At 49.5% G+C, this 20,867-nt stretch overlaps 1 protein-coding gene across 2 annotated transcripts; it reads right to left on the reverse strand.

The window, feature by feature from the left end:
- Positions 1-3,608: 3,608 nt before the first annotated feature.
- Positions 3,609-20,151, reverse strand: SUN5 (Sad1 and UNC84 domain containing 5). 2 transcript variants are annotated; one of them, XM_001498564.7, is made up of 13 exons: positions 19,949-20,151; positions 18,562-18,620; positions 18,276-18,350; positions 17,158-17,224; positions 16,200-16,261; positions 13,172-13,221; positions 11,901-11,935; positions 11,206-11,314; positions 7,219-7,297; positions 6,176-6,291; positions 5,439-5,606; positions 4,852-4,938; positions 3,609-3,778 (listed from the first exon to the last, which is right to left on the reverse strand). In XM_001498564.7, exons 1-13 carry the CDS (start codon positions 20,032-20,034, stop codon positions 3,647-3,649), a joined length of 1,125 nt encoding a protein of 374 aa, XP_001498614.4. In that variant the 5' UTR covers positions 20,035-20,151; the 3' UTR covers positions 3,609-3,646. The 2 variants fall into 2 exon arrangements, with proteins under 2 accessions (XP_001498614.4, XP_014590757.1); XM_014735271.3 differs by having other exon boundaries at positions 18,282-18,350; positions 19,949-20,142.
- Positions 20,152-20,867: the final 716 nt, after the last annotated feature.

The following is a 20,867-nucleotide window of genomic DNA, read 5'->3' on the forward strand; positions in this document are numbered from 1 at the left end:
CTAGTTCAGCTGTTAAAAAACGCAACTTGATAAACTCATTCTAAAGTTTGCCAGGAAGAGAAGGTGTATGAGAACAGCCAAGAACGTCTGGAGACAGAGCAATAAAAGGAGGTGACTCGCTAGCACGAACCAGCACAATTCCAAAACCAGAGTAAGTCAGAGAGCGTGATGTGTGTGCAGGAGGAGACGGGGGCTCCGTGGCGTGCGGAGACCAGGAGCTGGGCATTGCAGTGTTTCCAAGCTACAGGGAAAGAGGGGCTACTCCATAATGGTACCATATTATGGCCTTTGGGTAGTAACTGAGCAAAAATTAAAATAAATCCCTACCTCACATCATGCACAAAAATAAATTCCAGATGCATGAAAGAGCTTTTATACATCCAAATCTTGTCTGTGAGCACTGAAGAGCATCCATCTATATCAATATCCATGGTGTGTAGATATATATATTATCTATAATATATTATGTATGCATATTATAAAATTAGTAGAAGAAAATATAGGAGTATATTTCTATAATCTTGGAACGGGGCGATTATATTTATATAATCTTGGAACCTTCCTGACAATGTACACAACTTAGCAGATATAAAGGAAAAGACTGATTTAACTACACAAAATTTTCAAAAATATCTGTTGAACAAAAGACACTTTATTTATTTACTTATTTTTAACTAATTTCTTTTTTTTTGAGGAAGATTAGCCCTGAGCTAACATCTGCTGCCAGTCCTTCTCTTTTTGCTGAGGAAGACTGGCCCTGAGCTAACATCCGTGCCCATCTTCCTCTACTTTATATGTGGGACACCTACCACAGCATGGCATGCCAAGCGGTGCCACGTCTGTACCTGGGATCCGAACTGGCGAACCCTGGGCCGGTGAGAAGTGGAACATGCGTACTTAACCACTGCTCCACCGGGCCGGCCCCCAAAAGACACTTTAAACAAAGTTAAAAGACAGATGATGGGGAGAAAACATCTGGAATAGTTAGAGGAGTGAGGCCAGGAGCCATCCGGGGAGGAAGTGGGGTGTCCATGAGTCGCTTTCATCAAATCTCTGTATGGTTTGGCTTTTTAATAACAAGAATGTGTCACATGAAACTATGGAATAATGCCAGGCTAGAGGTGTGTGGCTCCCAGGTCCACTGATTGCTGGGAGAGGGTGGGAGTGGCAGGAATATGAGGTGACTCCTTGAAGCCCGCCCCACCATAGAGACCATTGGAGGGCAGGCCCTGGGGCCAGGTGCTGGAGGGCCCCCTGGGGCTGGTGAAGCCTGGCGGAGGGTCTGAGGGGCGAATTCTGCAGCAGCCCTGGGGCCTGTCCAGGGTGCCCTCCTGGGAGACAAGCATATTTCTGATTTATCGGGTCTTCTAACGCCCAGCTGGACCCTTGGCAGCGTCTCCACTTGTGTGGCCCTGCCCATATGAATTCCCTCCCTTGCAGCCTCCAGTCCCTGGGCCTTTTCTGGCTTGGCCAGTCTGCCCCACTCTGGGGCCCTGCATAGGGGCGGCATCACCCTCTCCCAGAGGACTGGGCTTCCTCTCACCTGCCTGGGGCTGGAGGTCGACAGTAACCTTGGTGACCATTTACCCATCACGTACTGGGTGCCATGTTCTGTGCTGAGAGCTCCATGGATGGAGTGACTGTAGATACCGGCTGTAGAGACTTGTTTTGTAGCAATTCTGTAAGCGCTCATGTAAGTACTGGAACAGGTGGGACTCAGCTTCAGCAAAGATTACGCACGCAAAATATGAGTGACAGGTTTGGGGAACAGAAACTTAAAACAATTTACACCTGCATTTCTAATAGTAATGACACGAAACGTGCTATCAGAATTTATAAGGTTTTCTTATAATGTTTCTGAAGTCTCCCAGATTTTCTCCTTTACAAGATTTAAGGTATTTTATAACGTCTTTCAATTTTGTTTATTGTGGTAAAATACATATAAAATTTACCGTCTTAACCATTTTTTTTTTTTTTGAGGAAGATCAGCTCTCAGCTAACATCTGCTGCCAATCCTCCTATTTCTCCTGAGGAAGACTGGCCCTGAGCTACCATCCGTGCCCATCTTCCTCTACTTTATATGTGGGACGTCTGCCACAGCATGGCTTGATGAGCGGTGCCATGTCCACACCCGGGATCCAAACTGGTGAATCCCGGGCCGCCGAAGCAGAACGTGCGCACTTACCCACTGCGCCACCGGGCCGGCCCACGTCGTAACCATTTTTAAGTGTACAGTTCAGTGGTATTAAACACATTCATAACATTGTGCAACCATCACCACCATCTATGACCATAACCCTTTGCATTTTGTAAAACAGAGGCTCTGTCCCCACTGAACACTAACTCCCCATTCCCCCGCCCCAGCCCCTGAGGACTGACTAGTCTAAGTATCTCACGTAAGTGGAATCATATCTTGTCTTTACGGCTGGCTTCTTTCATTCAGCACAGTGTCCTCAAGGTTCATCAGTGCTGCACCATATGTCAGAATTTCCTTCCGCTCTAAGGCTGAATAGTATTCCATTGTATGTCTATACCACATTTTCTCTATCCGTTTATTCATCCATGGGCACTTGGGTGGCTTCCGCCTTTTGGCTGTTGTGAACGTGGGTGCACAAACATCTCTTTGAGATCCTGCTTTCAGTTCTTTTGGGTGTACCCCCAGAAGTGGGATCGCTGGATCATATGCTAATTCTAGTTTTCATTTTTTGTTGAACTGCCGTACTGTTTTCCACCGCACTGTACCATTTTATTTTCCCACCAATAGTGCACAAGGGTTCCAATTTCTCCACATCCTTGTCAGCACTATTTTCTGCTCTTTTTTTTTTTATAGTGGCCATCCTAATGACTCTGAGGTGATAGCTCATTGTGGTTTTGATTTGCATTTCCTTAGTGATCAGTGATGTTGACCATCTTTTCATGTGCTTATTGGCCATTTGTGTGTCTTCTTTGAAGAAATAGTTATTCAAGGCCTTTGCCTATTTTTGATTGGGTTGTTTTCTTGTTGAGTTTTAGGAGTTCTCTATATATTCTGGATATTAATTCCTTCTCAGATATATGATTTGCAAATATTTTTTCCCATTCTCTGGGTTGCCTTTTTACTTTGTTGATATTGTTTTTTGATGCACAAAATGGAATAGAAATCGTTATACTTGGAGGTCCAGAGAGGGTGTGTGTCCTGCCTAATGCCATACAGTAATTTGTATGATGTTGAAACACTTCAAGGTGGGCAGGAATGGGACTTCCCATTTCCCGTCTCATCTGATACTACAGCCATAATCCTGTTCCCATGGTACAGATGGGGAGACTGAGACCCTGAGAGGGCGGGGTCTTGCCCAAGGCTATACCTGGGTCGGGGCAGAGCTCAACTGGAAGCCAGTCAGACTGCCTGGGTTTGAATCCTGGTGCTGCCCTTTGCTGGCTGGGACCTCTGGTGAGTCATCCTGTTGCTTGTAGCCTTCACTGTCCCTTGTGAAATGGGGCCTCATGGGGCTGCTGTGAGGGCGCCAGGGCGCCCAGCATCAATCATTGTGATGCCTAATTGCTCAGCTGTCAAATGCTAGCCCACCTGCACTCTTTGGGGCCAAAGACACACAGACTCGGGCCGGGGCGTGAAGAATAAACTTTAATCTCTCCCGGGGCAGGGGCTCTAGCTGGGCTGCTCTCTGGGGGGCGTCACAGAGCCGTGCACTCGCACGCGGTACAGGCAGGTGAAGCGCGGGTTCCCCCAGTTGCTTGATATCTTCACCTTGACTGCGTCAAAAGTCCGAGCAGGCTGGTTCTGGAAGAGAGTCGCAGACATGGGGCAGCTCACCTAGAGGCCTCCACTCGGCCTGTCCAGAGGGGCGTTTCTGAGTGGAAGGGACCCATTTCACAGGTGGGGAAACTGAGGCTCAGAGAAGGGACTGGACTGTCCCAACGCCACATAGCAAGTTGATACTCTGGGGCTAGGATGGGAGATGCTGAGGCTGGAAGCACAGACATGCTGCGACTGGGAAGGGGGTCCCAGCATTAGGGCCCTGGCATGTATGTGCTGTGGGACCCTAGGCAGACTACTGCCCCTCTCTGGGCTTCAGTTTCCCCCTCTGTGAGATGGCAGTGGTAATATCTACTTCCCGGGGTTGCTGTGAGCATGAAAGGAGAGCTTGGGGCTGCACACAGTGGATGCTCCCTAAGTACGGCCTCCCCCTCCCTGCTCCTCGAAAGGGGATGGAGCCCGTGTTTTTATGCTCCCTGCCCAGTGCCACAAGCGGGGCTTTGGCCTTCAAGGTCTCCTGGATGGTCTTAACCTCCCAGGGATTAACAGAAGAGGAAACTGAGGCCCAAAGAGGCAGGGCATGGCCCCAGATCACACAGAATTTGTGGTTGGGTCAGGATTCAGGCCACTGTCGGCCTGATACTCAAGCCTAGACATGCCACCACGTCTCAGGGGTGTTCCGGCAACCACCTCTCCTGTCTTGCTTCTGTCCTCAACTCCTGGTCTTCGTTTTAGGTTGGACCAGGTGCTGATGATGGGGCCTCCAGTGTGGAGACCAGCATCCCTGCATCCCTGGCCCACTGGGCCTGTCCCGTTCAACATCTGCTCTCCCCAGGAGGAGATGCCGTGGAGGGCTCCTGGGAGGTCCGGGAAGATGGGGGACTGCCAGAGGCCGGATGGATCTCCTCAGGGTCCTCTCTCAGCCCTGGGCAGCAGGTCCATCACCCTGAGCCTCAGTTTTCTCATCTGTCAAGTGGGTTAGTGACAATTGTGCTCCTCCTGGGGCTGTTGGGGGATGAAGTGGGGTCCCCTGGGTAAAGCCCTGCACACAGTGTGCATTCAGCAGGTGCTCAGCATGGGCAGCGTTTCTCAGGTACCTGGAGCTGGAACGTCTGAATGATGTTTTCTGGCTGAAACTGGAACGCCCCCAGGAACACCTCTTCCCGGGGGGAGCCTTCCATGCCCTGCAGAATCAGAGCCAAGGAGGAAGCATCAGGTGCAGGCAGGGCCTGCAGTGGGTGTCTCCCCTCTGCACTTGCACACCTCCCAGGATGGGCACCTCCCTACCTCTTTGGGCACCGTTCCATCACAGCACAGAGTAATGGATAGGAAAGAGCCTGGGACTGGGAGTCAGAAGGCTGAGGGTCCACTTCTAACTTTGCCATTGACTTGTAGGATTTGGGTGTTTCCCTGACCCTTCTCTGGACCTCAGCTTCCTTATCGGTAAAATGGGGGCTCAAGGGTCTCTGAAGATTACATAGGCTCTGAAAAGCTTGGGTTGAAACAGAGAAGCGGTTTATCCGTTTATCTGCTATCCCTGGCCCTGGCCATTCCCAGTCTTAACAAAGCCTCATCCAGCCCCTCTGGCCTGCATGAGTTGTACTGACATTTTGTCACAGTGCCTGTAGCCCCGCCACGACGAGGCTGTCCCCTTGGCTAAGCACGGCCCTGCCGGGGCGCTCACGTAGATGACGAAGTCCTTGGGTGCCGTGTCCAGGCTGCCCGACAGGGAGATAGTCCTGGGGATGTGCTGCAGCGTCAGGTTGCTCAGGTAGACCTTCTGGGCCAGCTGGATGGTCACCTGGCCACGGTCACCCGAGAAAGCCCAGCAGTTGCCAGGTGTCACGTTGGGCTGGAAGGGGCAGGTGCAAGGGGGGCTGTGCTGGGTGGGTGGGGGAGGGCAGGTTCCTCATCCCGCCCTGGCCCCCCTAGACCTCCTCGGCCTTCTGGATGAGACGGGTCCTTCCTGTCTACAAAGCCTGGCTCTCGCGCCACCACCTCCAGGAAGCGCCCCTGACTTCCGGAAGCAAGGATGAGTCTTCCCCTCAGCTCTGAGGGCTGGGTCCTGCTGGGGCCGAGGGTTCCCTGACTGTCGGGTCTCCAGGGCTGCGTCGGGGAGGTGCCCTTCCAGTGCCAAAGCAGGCCATCCCTGCCCCGTGCCCGTCCCTGTGCCTGTCCCCTGTTTCTGCCCAGCCCCAGGTGGTCCCTGCTGTCCTCCCCTCCTGCCCTTGCCGCCTGACTTCTCCCCACCGCCCCCCACACTTCCTCCGCCCCCTGCCCCGCCCTGTCTCCCGCTCCCACCCCTACCCCGCCCCACACCCGACTCCCTTTGCTCTCACTCAGACCTCTGCCCTGAGCGCCCACCCGCAGACCCCCAGCCACACCCCTGCCGCTCCGCCCGCGGCCCGCCCTTCCCCCTGCCTCCAGGATCACGTCCGGCGGCTGCGCGTAGTTCCACAGCCGGATCCAGTTCCAGTAGGAGCGAGCCTTGTCGTGGTTGTACGTGGCTGACGTTTGCTCGAAGTCGATGGAGGCCCCTGCGTGGGAGGAGGCGGGCGTCAGCCGAGCAGTCCAGGCTGCTGCCTGGAGGAGGGGAACCGCACTGATGGGGCGCGGACTACGTGCCGGGCGAGCGCTGCGGACGAGTCATTGGCCCTCTCTGGCCCTCAGTGTTCCCCACTGAGAAATGGGAGTCATAACAGTAACAATAATAGTACGAATGATCGCATCCACTTCCCAGGGCGGTTGTGAGGTTGAAATGAGTTAATGCACTGAAGCGTTTTCCAGCAGTGCCTGCGCGGAGCGAGCGCTCCCTTATGTCGGCCTCGGTGTGACTGCTAGGGCCGTTTCTGTACCCGTTTCACAGAGGAGGGGCTCTGGCCCTGAGAGGCTGAGCTGACAGCCTCTGACCCCACATCTCGTTAAGCAGAGGGGGCGCCGGGTCAGCCCACCTCGCCTCCTCCCTGGGTCCCTGTCTCACTCCCGCTCCGTCCTCACCCTCACAGGGGCACCTTCACGGCGGCTCCCTCCTCACCGGGTCTCAACCCAAGCGTCCTCCCCACGCTGCTGCCCGGGTCGCCTCTATCCCAGCCACGTGCCTTACTTTTCTGAAGCACCGATTCCCGATTGTTATGGGGCCTGTTGGTTTGCTTACTGGTCAGTCTCCTCCGCCCGGCACAGGGCCAGCCCTGCTGACCTCTGGGTCTGGAGGACGGCGGGTGGGTGGGTGGAGGGTCAGTGGAGGGCCTGGGATTGGCATGTCCTTGTCCCACCTCTCCCTGTGCATCCCAGCCCCCGTTAGAGAAAACAGAATCTGCAGTAAGGAAATCAGCTGCGGAGCAGAGGTCAGCTCCGAGGACGAACTTCCCGGCAGCCGAGGGTGCACCGGACCAGAAGGGGAATCTACCCTCTGAAGTTTCTGAGGAACTTGAGGTGGGCCAGTGGGTGACTGGGGAGTCACTTACCTATAGACTTTAGGGCAAAGTCCGGCTTTTCGATGTAATCTCCTTGTATCATCTTCATTATTTTCTGGGCCATTTTTTGCTGAAAAGGCAGAAGACACAAGCTGTGCCCTGGTACATTCTTACAGATCACCGTGCACACGTGTGTTCACACCAGGTGACAGGTGGCTGCGGGGCACCCTCTTGTCCCTAACTGCTTACCCCAGCCTGTGGAAGCCGTGGCTGGTCCATGCACAGGACCACCAGTCACTACACTGTGAGGAAGCCCAAGGGACCCAGTGCCGCTCCCACCCCACCCACCGGGTTTACTCAGTGCTTCACATCCACCGTGACAGGGTGTCACCCGTGGGACCAGGGCTCTCAGTGAAGTTACGAGCAAGGGGCCTGGAGTCAGACGGACCTTTGCTGCTGTGGGGCTCTGGGGGGGGTGACTCCCCTCTGACTCGATTTCCTTGTCTGTAAGACGGGGACGATAGTCACGTCTCCCTCCCACTGTTGTGAGGATTAGAGCTAAGACTTGCAAAGCCGCTCCTGTGTGCCAGGACTGTCCTCGGCTCCACTTGTGTTCACTCTTATCCCTTCGCAGCAACCCTAGGAGGTATGGACTATCATCATCCCCATTTTAAAGATGAGAATACTGAGTCACAGAAGGGAAACTTGTCCAAGGTCACACAGCAGGTTAGAGGCAGAGCAGGGAGTTCAGTTCCGGAGTTCATGCTCTCAGCCGCTGTGGTCTGCTGCCCAGCACCGAGCACAGGCGGTGCTCGGTAAATGCCGGCTGTTATTTTTATTGGACTCCTCACAGCTGTGGCAGGTCATATTTTCCAAAAATGGCTATGACAAGGTCTCCTACTCCATGCTCTACTTTCAATGTGACTTTGACGCTCTTCTCTCCCCATCAGTCTGAGCGGGCCTGTGACTATGGCACAAGGGATGCTGTGTGACTTCTGGGCAAAGTCCTCAAAGGTGATACGGCACTGCCTGGTTCTCTGGGGACTCTCATTCTTGGAAGCCAGCCGCCATGTTGTGAGGAAGCCCCTACTACGTGGAGAGGCCACATGTGGGTGCCTTTGTCCACAGCTCTGAGCTCCCAGCTGACAGCCAGCATTAACCTCCAGACACGTCAGTGAGGACACCTCCAGATGATTCCAATCCCAGCTGTCGAGTCACCCCCAGCCTTCAAGTCTTCCCAGCTGAGGCCCCAGACATCATGGAGCAGTGACAGACCATCCCTACTGTGGCCTGTGTGAATTCCTGGTCCACAGAATCTCTGAGTGTAATCAATGGTTGTTTTGCATCACTAAGTTTTGGGATGGCTGGTGATGCAGCAGTAGGAACTAGAACAATAGCCAGGGTGTTCCAGGGCAGTGATTATGACTCTAATTTGTTGATGTGGAAACTGAGGCTCAAAGAGGTTGATGACCTGGCTGAGCTCCAAAAGGTAAGGAAAGATATTGCATCCATGAACAAGAATAGAATTCTGTGGAAAGGAACACCCAGAGCACACAAAAAAAAGAAAATTCTTAGGAATTCAGACTATGTTAGTGGAAATGAAAAAACTCAGTAGAAGTTTTGGAAGATAAAGCTGAGAATGTTTTCCCAACTGTGGAACAAAAGGACGAAGAGAGGAAAATGGGGAGAAAAGGAAAAAAACCCAGAGGATTAGTTCAGGAGTTTGACATTCAAATAATAGGAGTTTCAAAAATGAGAGCAGAGCAGCCAGAGCTGGGGGAAAGAAACCCATCTAATCACGTGATTGAAGAACATTAAGTCCTGGGACTAAAGGACATGAGTTTCCAGATTGAAAGGGCCCCAGGGGCGGCCAGCCCATCGGCATATTATCATGACATTTCAGATGCAAGGTCAAGACATAGGGCTTCCATGTAAGATGCAGTGAGCTGCAGAGGACCAATGACCCCACTGAAAACAACTGCAAAAAGCCAGAGAGTTTACTAAATCCTATTCTAAAGTCATCACTGAGCTATGGAAGCAACAAGGACCAGATGGACGAAAAGTCTAGAGAGGGGAGAATGATTCTGAAATGTGCTGACAATTTTTTTAACCCTTGGGAGCATTTGATGATTCTGGGTGTGGGCTGAGGCTCTGGGCACAGGCCAGAGAAGGGGCTGCTACTGGTGAAAGAGAAAACAGCAACGTTTTTAACAGCCACAAGGGCTAAAGGGAAGAAACTGGGGACTTGAGGGACCTCAAATATGGTCAGTTTCCTCCATAAGATGTTAACTGAAACTTAAGACTACGTAAGAAGATAAAGAGCTGCTTTGAAAGCTCCTGAAAGGCAAAGTAAAACTTCCCAGCCTCACAATGCTTAGGAAACCAAGTCCCTCTGAGGGAGCGGGCCCCAAACAAAACAAGCATGAGAGTCAAGCCTTAGAACAGTGGTTCTCCTTAGTATGTGTCAGAATCACCTGGAGGGCTTGCTGAAACACATATGGTTGGTTCCCATCTTCAAAGTGTATGATTCAGTAGTTCTGGGTGGGGTCCATTAAGTTAAATTTCTAACATTTTCCCAGGTAATGTTGATACTGCCCGTATGGTGATCACACTTGGAGAACAGCTGTCCGAGAAGAAGTGCTGGATCAGTGCTGAGTAGCTACAGCTGCACTTCCCCTGGGGGCACCAAACCAAGGATGGGCCAATTAGAGGCTGAGAATGCAAGCTTGCCCCCGGCCAAGAAGGCTGCCCCTGGGGTCAGAGATTTTGCGCTCATGCAGGGCTGGGAGACGTAACTGGGACTTGAGAGGCTGCAAACATGTGGTCAATCTTTTCCATCAAGACATTTACCAAATTTTTGAAGATGCACAGGCAAGAGGCTAAAGGGTTAACCTGAAAACCTCTGATAAAAATTGCCATCCAGGTCAGAACCAGCTCAAAGCACATCTACATAGAAGTGATCAGTGTACTTCATCTTCCTTACAAAGGAAGGGGGAGCTCTCTCTGGTAGAAGTTATAATTATCTGGAGTGTCTACAGTTCTTTTCTCTACAATGTTCAGATAACACTAAAAAATTACTAGACATGAAGAGGTAAGACCATATGATATGATTCCAAAGAAAAGACAGAAATAGAAAGAGACCGTAGAGGATCCAGATAGTAGATTTAGTAGATAAGGATTTTTAATATAATCACGACCAATACGTTAAATAAAATAAAGGAAAAGATGGACAAGACAGATAAAATGTTGTAGAGTTCCACAATAGACTTAAAATCTATGAAAAAGAATCAAATGTATATTCTAGAACTAAACAATGTAGTATATGAGATTAAGAAGTTAATGGAAAGATTTAACAGTAGATTGGACAGAAGAGAATACAGGAGTATTAGTGAACCTGAAGAAGTGTGAATAGAAAATATCTAAACAGGCACATAGAGAAAAAGAATGAAAAACAAACCAGGTAACAGCATAGGAATTACGTGGAACACACTCTAAAGATCTCACATAGATGTAACTGCTGTTCCAGGAGAGGAGACAGATAATGGGGAAAAAGGAATCTTATAAGAGATAATAGCTTAGAATTTTCCAAAATTATTGAAAAACATCAACCCATAGATTCAGTAAGCTCAGCAACCCCTCAAGAAGGTTAAGTGCAGAACAGTGGGGACAAAAAGAGTATACTACAGACTCCCAGGAATAAAAAACAGACCACACTCAAAGGACCAATAATAAGGGCGCCGTTAGACTTCTCAACAGCAACAATTTAAACTAGAACAGAATAGTGGACTTTCTTCAAAATCCTCAGAGGAAACTATTTCCTATCTAGCATTCTATACCCAGCCAAACTATCATCAAGTGCCAGGGTAGAACAAAGACATTTTCAAACGTGCAAGTTCTAAAAAATAAAGATACCTCTTATGTCACTCTTTTCCAGGAAGTTATTGGGGATGTGCTCTACCCAAATTTTGGGTATAGAACACAGGGCATCAAACATAGAGAGAAGTTAGGTGTTTGGGGGCCACATGGCCAGCATCTCACCTCATCTGACATGGCTTCCATCTCCTGGAGCTTGGCAATGAGCTGGTTCATGCTACCTCGGAGGTCCTGGATTTCCCCAGTGTGATGTCGCACCTTCTCCTGGTACATCCTAATGAGGAAGGAGTGAGAACATGGACTGACTGATTTGTGATGCTGCTATTGTTACCCCCAGCTTCTGCCTTTGCCAGTCAGCCCACAGAGAACTGGCTCCAAATTTTCCCACACTCCTGGGCCTACTCAGCAGGTTCTTATCTCTAAAGCATTGCTTGTGCTCTTCCTCCTGTTTGGAATATCCTTAAACCCAGCTCATTCCTTCTGAACATTCCTGAGTATTTTGTCTGCAATAAGGATGTTGCCACCAGGTGGTATCTTATTGGTTAAAATGTCTTCTCAGCTACTATTTGCTGAGTGCTAACTATGGGCCAGGAACTATTTAAGACAGTTTACATCTTCTTTAATACTCATAATTATCCAGGGGAGGTAGGTGTTATGCCTTATCTCATAAATGAGGAGTCAAAGGCCAAGAGTGGTGAAGTGAATTTGCATAAAGTTAACCAGGTAGGATGTATGGGAGCTGGATTAAAATGCAGGTTGGTCTGACTGCCGAGCCCACATTCTTAGTCAGTACATACCAGGTCCTGGCTATAGCTCTGGTTTTTAGGTGATAATAGGACTATTTGGCAGATTTGTCTTACCTCAAGCTCTGCAGTGGAGTAGATATGCTGTCATCCTGGTAGGGTGTTGAGGAAAGCAAGGGATCGCCTTCAGATGGCCTAATCTTGGCCCAATAGAGTTTCATCCATCTAGTCTCCCACAGTCATAAATCCATCCATTCATCTCCCCTCCTATTTGCAGTTCTATCCACGCACCCATCTACCATCTATCCAAAATCCAATTTACCCTCTTTTTTATCCAGCCATCTACCTCCCCATTCATCTATCCTCCTACCCCTCCACTATCCCATCCTTCCACCCTTTCCCATCCATTTATTCCTCTATTTATCCAACCTTCCTCATCCATCTACCCTCCCACCCACCTACTTTACCTTACCCATCAACCCTCTCATCAATCCATCCACCCTCCCATCTATCTACCCTCCCATTCAACCATCCACTTGTCCATCCATTTACCCACTCATATATCCCATCTGCCCTCCCATCCATCCATTCTCTCATCCATACACTCTGTCATTTGTCCATCCATCTATCCCTCATCCATTTCCCCCCATTCCTACATCCATCACTTCCACCCTTCCGTCCATTCTCCCTCCATTCACACTCCCATCTGGCCTTCCAGTCATCCAGCATTGATAGTGGCAATCCTGTGCCTGGCCCTGAGGTGGATATTGCTAGAATGAGGTTTGCCTTCAAGGGGTCCCAGTACAGCTTGGGAAGTAGTCATAACTGCAGAAGATTGCATTCATGATTGCAGACAATTGTGGGAAGAGAGAGGGGAATGTGCCCACCCATCCCTGAGTGTTTCTGGAGCTGGTGAGATTTTAGCTGGATCTTGAAGGAGATGAAGGAGTTCATAAGGGGAGAAGAGGAGAGGGAGGGACAGACCCATCAGATCCCCTTTCTCCCTAGGCTTTGGAGACTCTTTGCTGTCCTCAGACAGGGAGCTCTGGCCACTGATTTGCTCCTCCTTCCTCCCCAGGAACCACAAAGCAAATAGTCTCAGCTCATTTGAGCAGAAGAGCAAACTACCTTGAGTAGAGAGAGAAACGTGTTCTCTGTCCTCACTGTGCCTGGAGGAGGCACTATTGCATTTGGTCTTTGAGAGCCACATTTTGGCAGGACAGATGAGTCCAGGCTAGTGGCATGGCAAAGACAGCGATTAGGAGCTGGGGTGAGTCCGGAACCGATTAGGATCCAGATGTGGTGACAATGAGAGGAGTTTATGGAGACAACATTGACTGGTTGGGGTGAGGCCAGTCAGTGGTGGGGCCTGAAGAGAGCACACTCACCTGCCAGACTTGCACTTGGGATGGTAAGTGCACTGAAAACACCCAGAATCCTGCAGGGCCGAGAGAGTGAGAAGGAGCCGTTTAAGATGAAAGGTTCAGGGCTTAGGCTCTGGAGTTAAGTCATGTGCCGGCATTGCCACCTACCAGCACAGTGCAACGTTAGCAGAGGTTACTTAATCCCGCTAGGCCTCAGTTTCCTCCTCTGTAAAATGGGCGTAACGGTAGTATCCACTTCACAATGGAAAGATCTCATGTATGCAAAGTGTCTCGCATAAACTGAATAATCCATGTTTCCTCTCCCTCCCTGTCCCAATCCTGCTGGGGATAATTGGCAAAGAGAAGAAAAGGGGGTGGTCTCCGCTGTATTTTATGATCTCCGTGCTGCCTGAAATCCCACCTTTGAAGCCATCATTAAAAGCCTTTAAAACCTGTTACTCCTGACAAAACACTCAACAAATCAGGAATAGAACAGAGCTTCCTCAATTTGATAGAGGCCGTTTATGAAAAATCCACAGCTAACATCATACTTAGGGGTGAAAGGCTGCATACGTTCTTCCTAAGATTGAGAACAAGACAAGGGTGTCTGCTCTTGCCATTTCTATTAAACGTTGTCCTGGAGGTTCTAGCCAGGCTAATTAGTCAAGAAAAAAGAGGCAGATGACACGATCTTGCATATAGAATCCTAAAGTATCTAGACTGGATGTCTCGCGCAATGTCAGAAATAATAAATAAGTTCTTCAAGTTTGCAGGATACAAGATCAGTATACAGAAATCAATTACAATTCTTAACACCAGCAATGAATCATCTGAAAATGAAATTAAGAAAACAATTCCATTTACAATAGCATCTCAAAGAATAAAATACTTAGGAATAAATTTAACAAAAGAAGTGCAAAACTTGCACTCCACAACATCATTGAAAGAACGAAGACATAGAGATACCTATCAATAATGGAAAGACAGCCCACGTTCATGGATTGGAAGATCCATTAATATTGTTAAGGTGACACTAATCCCCAAATTCATCTACATATCAATGCAATCCCTATCAAAATCCCAATGGCCTTTTTTTGCAGAAATGGAAAAGTTGACCCTAAAATTCATATTGAACCATAAGGGACCCATAATAGTCAAAACAATCTTAAAAAGAACAAAGCTGGAGGACGCACACTTCTAGATTTCAAAACTTACTACAAAGCTACAGCAATCAGTCCAGGGTGGTACTGGCAAACACATCAACACATATATCAATGGAACAGAATTGAGAGTCCAAAAAGCAGCCCTCACACTTATGGTCAACTGATTTTCAATAAGGGTGCCAGAGAATTAAATCAGGGAAAGACTAGTCTTTTCAATAAATGGTACTGGAACAGCTGGTTGTTTATATTTAAAAAAATGAAGTTGGATCCTTACCTCACACCATATGCAAAAATTAACTAAAAAATGCATCATGGACCTAAATGTAAGGGTTAAAACTATAAAAATCTTAGAAGAAAACATGGGAGTTTGGAGTAGATCTTCATGGCCTTGGGTTAGGCAATGGTTTCTTAGATGTGACACCAAAAGCAAAAATGATGAAAGAAAACATAAATTAGATAACTTAGACTTCATCAAAATTTAAAAATTTTGTGCTGCAAAGGACACCATCAGGAAAGAGAAAAGACAACCGAAAGAATGAGAGAAAATATTTGCAAATCATATATCTGATAGGAGATTTGTATCCAGACTATATAAGGAACTTTTATAACATTAATAAAAAGACCACTCAATTTAAAAATGGGAAAAGATCTGAACAGCCTTTTCTCCAAAGAAGATACACAAATGGCCAATAAGCACGTGAAAATATGCTCAACATCATTATTCACCAGGGAAATGAGATAAAAGCCACAATGAGATACCACTTCACCCCCACTGGGATGGCTAAAATAAGACTGATTACAACAAGTGTTGGTGAGGATGTGGAGAAACTGGGACCCTTGCACATTACTGGTAGGAATGTAAAATGGTGCAGCTGCTTTGGAAAAAAGTTTGACAATTCCTCAGATAGTTAAACATAGAGTTATCATAGGACTTGGCAACTCTATGCCTAGATATATACCCAAGAGAATTGAAAACACGCGTCCACACAAAAATTTAATAGAAATGTTCATAGCGGCATTATTAATAATAGCCAAAAAGCAGAAACAACCCTAATATGTATCAACTGATGAATGGATAAACAAAATGTGGCATAACCATACAATGGGATAATTTCAGCCATAAAAAGGAAAGAAATGCTGATGTATACTGCAACATCGATGAATTTGAAAATATTACGTTAAGTGAAAGAAGCCACAAAGACCACGTATTACATGATTCCATTTATATGAAATGTCCAGAACAGGCAAATCCATAGAGACAGAAAATAGATTAGTGGTTGCCTAGATCTGGGCGGGGGGGAATGGGGAATGACTGCCAGGGACTGGGGAGTTTCTTTTTGGGGTAATGAAGATTCTGGAATTTGATGGTGGTGACGGATGGACAACTTTGTGAATATACTAAAAACTGCTGAATTATACACTTTAAAATGGTGATCTTTATGGTATGTGAATTATATCTCAATAAAGCCGTGATTTTAAAAAGGCTTATTTGCTGGGCTAAGTTTCCTAGGAATCCCTAATTTCCTAGCATCACCCCCGGTGAGTACACTTGAGTGGAGGGAGGAGAGTCCTTTGAGAAAGTAAAGCTGTGATGTGGGAGGCGGCGCTGGTGGCTGGAAGGAAGCCACAGAAGCCCAGAAAGAGGTAGTAATAATTATCACAACATGGTTTGGGGAGAGCTTTGCAGTTTTCAAAGCTTTTCTTAGCTTTCAAAAATTTTTCCTGGCCGTCATTTCATTTAATCCTCACAGCAACACTCATTAGACAGATGGGGGAACTGAGGCTCATAGAGGGGCAGTGTCTTGCCCAGGGTCGCAGGATCAGTGCCAGGATGGGCGAGAGCCCAGGGGTACCTCCACCTGGGATGGGGCAGGGCCCTGGAGACGCACCAAAAACACAGAGGACCAGGACACCTGTCTTTTCCATGAGCTTCTGGAAGAGCAGCTTGCATCTGGAAGACAGAGAAGCAGTGGTCCAGGCAAGGCAGGGCTTTGTACAGGCTGGCAAATCCTGGCCTGGCCCTCTCCTCTCTCCCACCCTGAAGGACATGTCCCTCTCTGGGCAGTGACACCTCGCCAAGATGCTGACCATGTTCTGTGGCTCCACAGTGTCCCAGAGGAGAGAAAGCTCTTACCCCAGCACTTGGGGCCATCAGGGATCAGCTCAGAGTGGTCACTGGTCCTCCTCACTCCCTTTCTCCATCTACACACTGTTTGTCCCCTCCCCTCTTCTCTCCTGGTGAATGCATCCTTTAGGGTTTAGCTCAAATGTCCCCTCCTCCTACGACCTTCAGAGTCAACACTCCCAGCTTGGCACTTTTTGGTGTCTGCCTTTGCCACTGGGAGCTCGTGGGTGGTGGGGGCCAAGGCTGAGCCCAGAGCAGGCATTCAGGAAATGTTTAGAATGTAAACTTTAAGTGAATGAATGAGTTGGAAAGCTCTGCAGGAATTCACAGGCATTTGCTTGGTCGGGAAGGGTAAAGAGAAAGGGTGGACAGGCATTCAGGCAGAAGAACAGCGTGTACAAAGGGGTGGAGGTGGGAATAGGAATGGGGGATCCAGGGAGGGAGAACCCTAGCCTTGCTGAGCCAATGGGCCCACAGCAGGAAGCAGAATGAGGGCAGCTTGGAAAGGAAGGGTGGGGCAGGATTCCAGAGGGCTGCAAGCTCAGGTGCTGGAGCAATGGGGAGCCACAGTGGGTTCTGGGGTGAGGGGATCTAGTAAAAGCAAGGTTTGGGGTAACTCATCTGGTGATCAAAGGGAGGTCTAAACCAGTGAGGGGGCTACCATGGTCACCAGCTGCATGGTCCCAGCCCCCATCACCCTCCCCTCACCTGTCCCTGCTCACCTGCAGGTGTTGAACAGGACTTGGTGGGCCTGAGTCCTCAGGAAGCAGGCCAGGCAGGTGATCCAGGCTGTGGAGGAGACAGGAGAGCAGTGGGTAGTTGTACCCTCATTCTTATCCTACAAGCACTTGCAGGGAGTGAGACTCTGTTGCTGGGAGACCCTATCAATTTGCTAGTGGAGCCCAGGACAGCCCCTTGCTCTGCTTATGGGTAAGAGCCGTTTGGAGTGAGCATGGGTCCTACAGGTGAGCACTACTTGCAACTGGCAGTTAATTGATACTTAATAGTGACTCAGGAGCATGAAAAGTCTGGGATGTGCTAATGCCCATTCCCAGACACTGGGAACTTCTCAAGGGCAAGGTCCTCGTCTGGCTTATCCCTGGTGCCCAGTGTTGCCCAGCATGGAGCTAGGTCAAAAGTAGGGGTTCGGGATGGCTGAGTGGGAGGATTCATGGGTGCATGGAAGAATGGGTAAGAGAATGAATGGCTTGGAAGCTGGATGACTAGGAAGATGGATGAGAGGGTGGGAGAATGAGAGGATGGATAGAGGGATGGATGGGTTGATGATGGGATGGATGTGAACATTAACAAATAAAGCTATGGGTGAATTGATGGCTGACTCAGTGAACGGATGGATGGACGAACTAACGGGATGCACGGATATTACAACAGATGGATACGTGGACAGATGGTTGGATAAATGACAGAGAGGATGAATAAGTGCGGGGGCGGGGGGGTGGAGCAACATAGAAGTAAAAGACTGATGTTTAGGCCGTGGTCAGATCCATGTCCCTGAAGTGAGGGAGAGTTGCCCCAAACCATTCCCGTGACCTCTCTGACCCCAGTGGCCAGGCTGGTGGCAGAGCAGGGGAGGGTGGTACCCAGCTCCCCTCCAAACAGCATCTTCCTCCTACTGCCTCTCTCCACCTGTTAAAGAGATCCTGGCTGGAAGGAGGCCCTGACATCTCTGATGGGAAGATCTCCAGAGCTCCACCTGCAGCTCCCTCCCTTCCCTGCAGCCCAGCACAGGCCTTTCCCCACAGACCCAGCCCGGCCTGAGGCTGGGCCCTCTCCCCAGGCCCCTGTTGATGGCCAAGACAGCTCTTCAATATATACATACACATACATCCCAGCATGCACTGAGTCAGGCCCGGGGCTGTGGCGTTGATGCGGATGGGCAGCAGGAAGGAGTCATCTGCAGAGAGCACAGGGCTGTCACTCACTGCCAGCCTCTGGGACATGGTGCCAGCAAACACCTGGGAGCACCCAGAGCTTCGTGCCAGGCATCCCTGGTTCCTGCCCAGCCCCTTGCCTGGTGGCCCTGGGTTACCCATCTGACGTCTCTGAGCCTCAGCCCCTTGCTGCCCGTGAAGATCCCAGGGCTCGCCTCTCCCCTCCCTGCTCACTTCTGTTTGGCGAGGGCTCCTCTGGCGTCCTGCAGGTGTTCCTGCCTCGTTGGAGGACCCTGGGATGGCAAGATTCACAATCGCATTTTACAATTGACGGGGAACGTGGTGTCCCCAAGCTCCAGGCTGAGAAACTGAGCTGTAGATAAATTTGCCCAAGACCAGCAGCCCAAGACCTGTGAACTGGGGATAGGCCCAGGTCTGGCTGACCCCAAATCCAAGTCTATTTTGAGGAAAGGATTCAGTTTGCTGTGGCAGTCACAGGTGGCTGTCACCCAAAAGCCACTCCCTCCCCTTGCTGGCAGAAGGCTGATTTTGGTCCCTTGTCTGTGCCTACCTTCCATGATTTTAGACAATCCTGATTGGTCTAAGCCTGTTGTGATGCTCCAGTCCCCTGGCTGTGGTTGGCTCAAGGATGGGGAAGTCTGCAGGGGTGAGGGGCAGGGGGTGGGGGAGGGTACAGGGGTCTAGGACTGGGGGAAAGGTTTTCTCGTTGTTAAAATGAGACCCACAGGAAGCCAGGCCCACTCTCCTTCCACCCTATACAGCCATGCTTCTGCATGGTGCCTGGAACTGTGGCGGCCATCTTGTGATTGTGAGATGAGGCCAAAGGAAGAGCAAGAAGATGGCAGGAACCTGGGTCTTAAGTGACATTGCAGAACCGTGGAATTAACGTGCTCTGGAGCCACCCACATCTTGGGACCTCTTGGTATAAGGGACAACAAATTTTCTATATTTCTTAAGGCAATGGTCTCCAAACATTTTTTATTATACCTCTCAATGTATTTATGCTATGTTTATTTATTAAGAAATTATATATAATACCATATATATATCCAAGTGTGCTGATACACTGTTTACCCATTCAAAGGTACAAACTTATCTATACATTCCTGAGGAATATAAATTAAAAGAGGATCGACTGAAAAATATATACTGAAGTTTTAATAATCTCTCCCCTCACCCCAGTGGATTGTTTTATATGCCCTCTTTGGATGTCCATCCTGCCTAGGGGCCCAGAGCGAGGCATCATTTCGAGCTGGAACTTCCATTGCCTGTGACCAGAGGCCTCCTACAGATCGATGGCGGAGATGCCTGTCTCCCTCACTAGATGTGAGCCCCAGGGGGGCAGGAGCACCTCTGTCTGTCTGGTGCAACAACTGTGCTCCCCAAACTCTGCTCAGTGCCTAGTGCACAGTTGTTGCTCAATAAACACGTGCTGAAAGGATGACTTCCGGGCCGGGAGACTTTAGGAAGGCCCCTGTCAAATCTCTCTGACCTCAGTTGCTGCCTCTGGAAGGTGCCCGCTCACCTCCAAGGAGAGGGCGGGGGGCAGCGTTTCGTCAGCCACAAAGGGCCAGGCAGAGGGAGGGGCTGCTGTCCTCACCTCCTGGGCCTGGCATCTCTGCAGGTGTGGGCCACATCTTCGGGTGGGTCACCCAGGTCCCTGGGGCTCCTTGAGTGCCGTGGCATCAATTTCCTTCTCGAGGACGGGGGAATCGTGGGGGGGACTCGCTGGGAGTTGGTGAGGGGGACGTGGCTGCTGCCACCTCCTAGCGTTCTCTGGAAGGTGCATGGAATCTGCCCGGGTCAAGCGAGGCTGTGGGCACTGTGACCTCACAGAGCAGGTGGTGGGAGCGTGGGGAGGTTCTGCCCAGACTCCAGCTTGGCCCTGGAACTTCCCCTTAGAGGAACCCATTCTGACCAACTTTCCACTTTTAAGATGGGGACATTGAGGGGCTGGGTCCATAGCATAGTGGTTGAATTCTGCTTTGGGTCCTGGGCGTGGACCTACACCACTTGTCAGCTGTGCTGTGGCAGCGACCCACATATAAAGCAGAGGAAGATTAGCACAGATGTTAGCTCAGGGTGAATCTTCCTCAGGGGGAAAAAAAAGAAAAGATGGGGAAATTGATGTCTCAAAACAGGAAGGGTCATGCCATGGTCTCAGGGCCTGGGCAAGGAGGAGGGCTGAGGCTCCAATACCCAGGCTATGCATTCTTGGCTCCCAGATCCCTTCCTGCTCCAAGCTTCCTGGATTTGCCACCTTCCTATGTCGCACGTGGACACACTTTGTAATGCTGAGCTTCTCAGTGGACATTTTGCATAACACAAAAAATATTTGTGTTGTTGTTTTAATAAAAGTTTAATTTTTACCAGGGAAAACAAAAAGCCTAACAGAGTGGAAAGTTCTGGCTCTGTTTTTTGTCAGCCCGGTTGGGTGGAGAACCTCTTTTAGATCGGGAAGCTAAAATGAACTCACTTTTGCCCCCTGGTGGCAGTTGCTTAAATTGCAGGCCAAGGAC

The sequence above is a fragment of the Equus caballus genome, chromosome 22, assembly GCF_041296265.1.
Source record: "Equus caballus isolate H_3958 breed thoroughbred chromosome 22, TB-T2T, whole genome shotgun sequence".
Lineage (NCBI taxonomy): Eukaryota > Metazoa > Chordata > Mammalia > Perissodactyla > Equidae > Equus > Equus caballus.